General features: G+C 42.1%; 2 protein-coding genes across 3 annotated transcripts in view; both read left to right on the top strand.

The window, feature by feature from the left end:
• The first annotated feature begins 860 nt into the window (after positions 1-860).
• On the top strand, positions 861-2144 carry LOC138017394 (uncharacterized). Its single transcript, XM_068864489.1, has 2 exons — positions 861-1346; positions 1551-2144. Exons 1-2 carry the CDS (start codon positions 861-863, stop codon positions 2142-2144), a joined length of 1080 nt encoding a protein of 359 aa, XP_068720590.1.
• Positions 2145-2694: 550 nt separating this feature from the next.
• Positions 2695-7500, top strand: part of LOC138016801 (uncharacterized) — a 22092-nt gene continuing 17286 nt past the window's right edge. Inside the window, exon 1 of one of the 2 annotated variants that reach the window (XM_068863983.1) lies at positions 2695-2936. The gene's annotated coding sequence lies outside the window, so the exon portion shown is untranslated. Of the gene's footprint in view, positions 2937-4644; positions 4894-7500 lie in introns of those variants that run through there. The other variant, XM_068863984.1, reaches the window with a different exon arrangement.

The following is a 7500-nucleotide window of genomic DNA, read 5'->3' as shown; positions in this document are numbered from 1 at the left end:
CTACTAAAACTCACTGGAGAGCTAAGTCGGGCGCATTGCACCTTTCCATCATATCATGTACTTGTTTGTTAGTGCAAACAGACTGCACATCTCTCGTACCCATCCCGGGTAAACGACTCCTGGCGTCTTGTTTATTCCTACGTTGCCAAGGGCAAAAAAAAAGCCAAGGCTGCACCCTGCATTCTGGGGAGCCTGCCGGCCGCCGAAAGGAGCCAAAAATTTCACACTAAAACGTTTCCACGGGCACAAATCTACATCAGAATTCAACGACAAAAACTTAACTGAAAGTTCATGTTAATGGCCCCATAACCGTAATAGTAGCCCTGTGAGCGACGAAAAGCGGCTGTAAGGAATCTCGACACAAAGACAGTTGAAATTCACAAGCTGACTCACGGTGGGACCCAAGAATTCTATTTATCACCTACAACTTGTTTGGCACCAGGGTCCCCTAAGGTTGAGTCGAGTTGTTTTCATTATGGTGTGTGCAAAGTGTACAGCTGTCTACGTTATCGTCGCCAGAGCCCTCCGTTTCTTTTAATCAAGTGGTAGGCGAAACGACCATGTACTGTTAACAAATGAAAAATTTAGCATAATTTGCATAACTTTCTGCAGTTGACCAACACGATCTCTTCCTCAAATGAAGGGTTATCCTTCATTGTCAGTTTGCTCCAAATGAAGTATAATCCTCCATTTAGATTACTCTGTCCCAGGACTTGTGGTAGCAAATAAAAAGAAAAAAAAGTAAAAGAAACATCTGCACAGGATTTGAACACGGAGCACCCAATTTGAAGGAACCAATGACTAATTCAGCTCACTTCGTATCCACCATTACCAGCGAGACTATCCTATACAACGAAATCATGGTGTCTTGCGACGCAGAGTCGCTGATTACCAACGTTCCTATCGACGCCGCTGTACAAACCGCGCTACAGAAACTAGAGGACGACCCCAGCCTTGCGGACCGCACGACACTAACACCTGCTCAGATCGCTGACCTCCTGAATCTCGTATTGAGATCCACATACTTCCAGTATAACGGATCAATTTACGAACAATTAGAAGGAGCAGCCATGGGAAGCCCGGTCTCCGCTGTTATTGCAAACCTGTACATGGAGAGTTTTGAACAACAGGCAACCTCTACTTCGGCCTACAAGCCTAGGATCTGGAAACGTTACGTTGACGACACTTTCACCATCCTGGATCGCGGAAACGTTGATAGCTTCTTACAGCATCTGAACAACCAGCAGCCTTCCATTCGCTTCACCATGGAGACAGAGAACGAGTACAAACTCGTTTTCCTTGACACCGCAGTTTCAAGAGAACCGGACGGCTGCCTCACCACCAGCGTATACAGGAAGCCTACGCACACTGATCAATCAGTACTTAGCGTATGATTCCCACCACCCGCAATCAGTAAAACGCGGTATTGTCAAGTGCCTCTACGAGCGCGCCAAACGTCTCGTAACAAAACCCTCTGTTATCTCCAAGGAGAAGAAGCACCTGTCTTCCCTGTTCTTGTCTCTAATGGTTACCCTCTTTCTTTCTTGCAGAAAATCACCAAGACCAGGAAACCGAGTAGCAGTGCTGAGCCCACGATCAAGTACAAGTCTACTGCGGTTTTACCCTATGTCAAAGGCCTATCCGAACAACTTCGCCGCTGCCTACAGCAACAAGGCATACGCACTGTTCTCAAGTCGGAGACTATATTAAGATCGCATCTAGTACGACCGAAAGACGCTGTCGAGCCGACTAAACAAGATGGCGTGGTTTACAGGAATCCCTGTGAATGCGGCGAGACTGGAAGACCCATGCAAGATAGAATCAAAGAACATGAGCGAGACATCCGACTTGCCCGTACCCAGACCTCCGCCGTTTCAGAACACGCTAACAACACCGGCCACAGCCCGCTTTGGAACGCAGTAAAGTTTAGTGATCGTGATCCTCATTGGTACACACGCAGGGTCAAAGAGGCGATTCACATAAGACTTCATCCTAACAACATCAACAGGGATAGTGGAAAATCCGGAAGAAAGGTTGCCCACGATCAAGAAACACAACAACAGCAGAATCGTACGACAGCGGACCGCCGAAGGAACAACACACCGAAACAGCGAGGATCGAAATTCACCAATCAGAGCTGTTGAAAATCAACCAATCACAGCGGAGCATCCTGCTTAAAAGGTAACGCGTAACCAGTCGACCTCATCGCCTGATGAAGACTAGCAGTATGCAGTCGAAATGTCGCGATCTACATCACAAGTGATCACATCGTGAGACAAACGAGAGTACTTTATTATTGTTATTTTTATCCACTTAACCGCTAAAGGTCAACTGACTAGGATATGTGCTGATTATTTACCAAAACTAATTAGCATATATATAAAATCAATGCTGAATAATGCCTAAGTCTGAAGCTTGATTTTAAAATGGTTAGCTTTCTCTTGAAGTAGGTAACCGACATTTTTCATTGTGTAAGCTTGCTTCTTAGCGGGTGTTAATACACGTTTACAGCGGCACTTTTGGAAGGAAAATTTACTGGAATTAATAAAAAATGACATCCTCGCAGTCAAAGATGTGGTACTTTAGTGGTTAAGTGAAGGGGTTATTAATCACACGTTCCCAGGTTCGAGTCTTGTGAGTCCAGACATGGAGGTTCGGCTTTTCAAATATGTCCATTTCCCATGATCCCTATCAAGCCTTCAGTGTCGAAATGAACGATAATACTTCTCTTGGAAGAAATTGACAATATATTAAGAATAATCCTTCAATTGAGGGAGAGACTTGGTTGAGTTGACCCATCCTCGGAGACCCAGGGGCAGTCAGTCGAGACGGGACAAGAAAATCTTGGGCAAATGGGGACTGGCGTAGTTTTCAAGTAAGGCGAGAAGGGCTCCTCTCTCTCAGTTGACTGAACGGCAGAATATTTCTCTTAAGAGGTAAGAATTCATCTTTTTAAATTCAGATGACTTTCGATTTTCTGTGCCACAGCGCTTCCGAAGAATTGTTATTGTATTACCGTCACTAACAACCTAAGTTAGTAGCCTCTAATTACGATGAAGCTTTGAAATCCGCATGCAAAAATTGTATCTTGACGTGTGCATCAGTATAACCGGGGGATGCGAATGGAGACCGTCGGAGAGTGCCAATCGAGTGAGTGCGGCTACGGTACTAACATGCCCAGTTTCTACTCTTCTCGGGTAAGTACTACAACTCTCAGACCTTTTCTGAGAGCCGTTATTCGTAAGGTCTGTGGAAAGTTAAAAAACACCACACACTTTTCGCTTAAAGAGTAGGTCACGGATTTCTCGGTATTGCAGTCTTGCTTTACTCCAGCAAAATGCAAACAATGTGGCAATGTCTGGCTGTAAACTGAGGTGATTATTAACAGCGTGTCAGTATTTTGACTCGAAACTAGAAGAAAGGGAAAGCCTGCAAAATTTTGTAAATTCAAGAAATGCTTTCCCAGTTCGGGAACATTAAACATTCAGGAACAAACATCCGACCCATTCATTCATTAAAATTTGATAGCAGTAAGCTATTTCTTGGAATCAGTTATGCTGATCTGTTTGCATGTTTAATAACGCAAACAATCCAGACAGAGTCTTAGATGAAATACACAGCACGTACTAATATTAGAAAACCACCATCTAGACTTCGTTCAGTCCTTTCTTTGTTTCCTTTGTGTTTTCGCTTGTATTTCGACAAAAGCTTTTTCGCTTCCGGGTTTGTCCTTAGTTTGGACTTTGCACTTAAAAGGACAACAGGTTCTTTTCTCACTTATGACATGCACGTGATGATCACATTTTAAAAACAGTTTAAGCCAGCATATTCCACTGGATATCTGTAGACATCCATTTGGTCGCGCGTTTTCTACCAAATCACCGATTTTCGTTTCGATATTCGTTTGTACACCGAGATCGTCGCTAGAATAAGCCCTTCGCAGGATTTATTCACATGATTGGATGTATTTTGTTTTCAACAGAGCTCAGGGACGCAAGCGGCTCTGGAGAGTCACTGTGTATTGATTTAAAAGTGGAAATTCTTATCGAGCACTTCTCGTATTTTTTTTCGGTGTGCAGTACTTTTTAAGTTGTTAATGCAACACTGTTGTAACAATATACTTGAAAAATATTCAGCGCGTGGAGTGGCTGAGAGCTCGTCAATCCCAAACAGAGTGCAGAAAAGTGAAATAGTGCAGAAAGTTGAAATAGTCCAAGGTGATATGCCGTTGATTTACTGAGATAGGGAGGGGTCGGATGGGTGCAGCTGAAATTGGCTGATGTATTATTGATTATGTTATTAAGAAACCTTTCCAATTTGGTAGTGGCACACGTAATTTTATGACGATGCTAAGCGTATAAAAGGCATTCAATTCTAATTGTAATTTCAATAAAAAGGTGGTTCCAACTGGAAGGAATTAAGAGAATAGTTGATTATTTACAAAGCGTGGTAGGGTTGAATTGAGGATCTCTGAAGACTAATCCAGTTGGTAGTCAGAAAGAAATTTGAACCTGGAGTATTTTTACGTCCAGTATATGCAAATCCTACTCGCAAGCCAGTAGGTCACGCTGCCGTCAGCGAGGTAAAGTCCAAAGAATCTTTGTCTCACAATCTTAAGCCGAAATAGTGTGTCGTATCCGGAATGGGTGGGGCATTATCAAGACATGCTTTGCTTTCTGATTTCCAACGGTATAAAAATATGATATAAATTAGTTAATGTTGTTTTCAAGTAACTACAGCTTATACCATCACTAAAGACAACATGAGCAAAGAGCGAAATGCTTTTGCCGTTTCGAATTCCACGTCATGCGAACATGGTAGAGCGGAGTACTGAAAGCTTGGGGAATACGTTACTTCATGGCTTAATAGTGGGCTTCGTGAACACTTTCTTTCGTGAGTGATTGCTCTATTTACTTACCACTGTATATATGGCTGAATACTGATCGGCGAGGTTTCGACATATTTTATTTCAATGACGGCTTTCATCATATGAATAATATGTTGAATGTAGTGAAAAGGTTTTGTAATTATGTTTGGGTTATTGACCAAGTGTGAGGTCAAGATGGCTGGATATTGGCCAAGTTCTTTTTTTGCGTGTTTATGGACCGACACGAAGTTGACTATGACAAAAGGCAGTGTTTTTAAAACTTTCTTGAGAGAAATGTATTTTGTTTGCAACAGAACTAGGACGCGAGGGGCTCTGGAGAGTCAATGTGTGTTGATCTTAAAGTGGAAATTCTTATCGAGCACTTATCTTATTTTCTTTCGGTGGGCAGTACTTTTGTTGATGCAACACTATTGTAATAATATACACGAAAAATATTCAGCGCGTTGATTGGCTGAGAGCACGTCAATCCCAAACAGAGTGCAGAAAAGTGAAATTGTGCAGAAAGTTGAAATTGTGCAGTAAAGATAAAATTGTTGCATTCACTGCCATTCAAATGCGAACTCTGGATGGCGCAATTCATGGCGCAATTTTTCCGTGATTGCGCGTGACATGCATGGGTTGCTTCTGCATAACCATCTCACATTTTTTAATGTATATTATTAATAAGTAATCACATTATTTTCCTTGCAAATTGCACGAGCCAGTTGTTTTTGCGTCTTTGAAAAAATGTACTCGTCGCTTATTTATTCGAAATTGCACTCTAAATCATGCGATTATCTTTAAGTAATATTCCTCGAATGAGCTTGCGTTGAAACAAGGCGAGGAAGAATGACATGTGACGAGCCCATTTTTCCACGCGGGTCTCAATGAATGGGCGGTAGCTTTCACGGCTAATGGTTATCTTTTTGCCATCGCGGTTAACTTATGTGAAAAACAAAGAAACTTCCCTTGTGTTAGTTACTAGTAGGGTCTCAGTAAACATACTGAATAGTTTAAGTCATGGTTATCACAATGCGACTAACGATTTTGTGTTGTTCACACGTCAAACCTTGCCCAGGCCTTGACTTGTCTTCCAGACCTTGTCATAGCGCGCTTAGAGATGATTTGAGTATGTGTGCAATAATTTCAAATAGATTTACATTAACGTATCGTTGAACTCGCTTTCACCATCAGACCCGACAGCGAAATGTAACTGTAGTTCCAGATTCAACTGCTGCTTCGTGGAAATCCCGTAGTTTTCAACCTTCTGGCCCGCTACTTTTGCAAGGCGATTCAATTTTTACCCCTGGCAACTGCAAGGGGCATTTGCACACCGCAGTTTAAATCTGTGCATTATTCAGTTTGCGTGATTATTCCTCGTGAGTCCTTGTATAAAGTGGATGCGAAGCACCCTGGACATTGAGATTGACTGAATTGGTACAGGAACAGCGTTAGAATATGATAATATTACTTGTAGAGAATGAAAGATGACTGCACTGTCTTCGTGTCTTCGTCTAACCCGGCCGGCTTTTTTGACTTTGTTGTTTCCCAGAAGACGGCAAAAAAAAAAAGTTACTACAATAATACCGAGCGTGAAGCATGATTCTTATTTCCTCATTTACCGCGTTGTTTTATGGTGTTCTTGTTGCCGTTGCTGTCGGAAATTTTTACCACTTCCTTAGTCCCAACCAGGGGGCCTTTAGCCTCCTTACTATCCCTACCCTCAGGAATTTAGTTTGAAATACGGGATTTACTGAGATAGGGAGGGGTCGGATGGATGAAGCTGAAATTGACTGATGTATTATTGATTATGGTATTAAGAAACCTTTCCAATTTGGTAGTGGCACACGTAATTTTGTGACGATGCTAAGCGTATAAAAGGCATTCAATTCTAATTGTAATTTCAATAAGAAGTTGATTCTAACTGGAAGGAATTAAGAAACTAGTTGATTATTTACAAAGCGTGGTAGGGTTGAATTGAGGATCTCTGAAGACAGTGAAGACTAATCCAGTTGGTAGTTAGAAAGAAATTTGAACCTGGAGTATTTTTACGGCCAGTATATGTAAATCCTACTCGCAAGCCAGTAGGTCACGCCACCTTCAGGAGGTAAACGAGTGCATAGAATCTTTGTCTCATAACCTGAAGCAGAAATGGTGTGTCGTGAAATAAAGTTTTTCTAATAAAGGCAAAATTGAGGCCCTTATGCGCCTACTGGCGTGATGAGACTTGATGATGAATAAACGCAAGATAACAGGACGACTGGTTGGCAATTGGCACATTTTTGTGGTAAAATTTCTCAGGTACCTCTCCTCATCTAGCAGATTAGTGTCTTCGGGTGAAGGGACAGTGATCTATGAGTATCTGTGCTTAACTTCTTTTTGGAACGGTGTTTCTCCTTTCTCCATCAACAAATTCTTTTCAGGAAGGGCTTTACTTTAGCTACACTCTCTCATACATGGGCACACTCCACTTTGCAAATAATCAACGTGTTAAACCGTCAGTAAATAAGCGACAATCATCGAAGGACTTGTAAGTTCTGCGATATTCATTGTGTGGAAGTCCTTCTTTAGTAGGCATCTGCTTAGACATGTTGAGCCTGGAACTGTTGCAAAAAGGACTGCTTGCTGAAGTT

Source organism: Montipora capricornis, chromosome 9, assembly GCF_036669925.1.
Source record: "Montipora capricornis isolate CH-2021 chromosome 9, ASM3666992v2, whole genome shotgun sequence".
Taxonomy (NCBI): domain Eukaryota; kingdom Metazoa; phylum Cnidaria; class Anthozoa; order Scleractinia; family Acroporidae; genus Montipora; species Montipora capricornis.
The sequence above is the reverse complement of the archived record's forward strand: the minus strand, read 5'-3'. Positions and strand labels throughout refer to the sequence as shown.

Excerpts from the sequence above, each read along its gene's own strand:
- LOC138017394 (XM_068864489.1), top strand. The coding sequence starts at position 861 with ATGGTGTCTTGCGACGCAGAGTCGCTGATTACCAACGTTCCTATCGAC. Across the intron at positions 1,347-1,550 it reads ACGGCTGCCTCACCACCAGC|AAAATCACCAAGACCAGGAA; the intron begins GTATACAGGAAG and ends TCTTTCTTGCAG.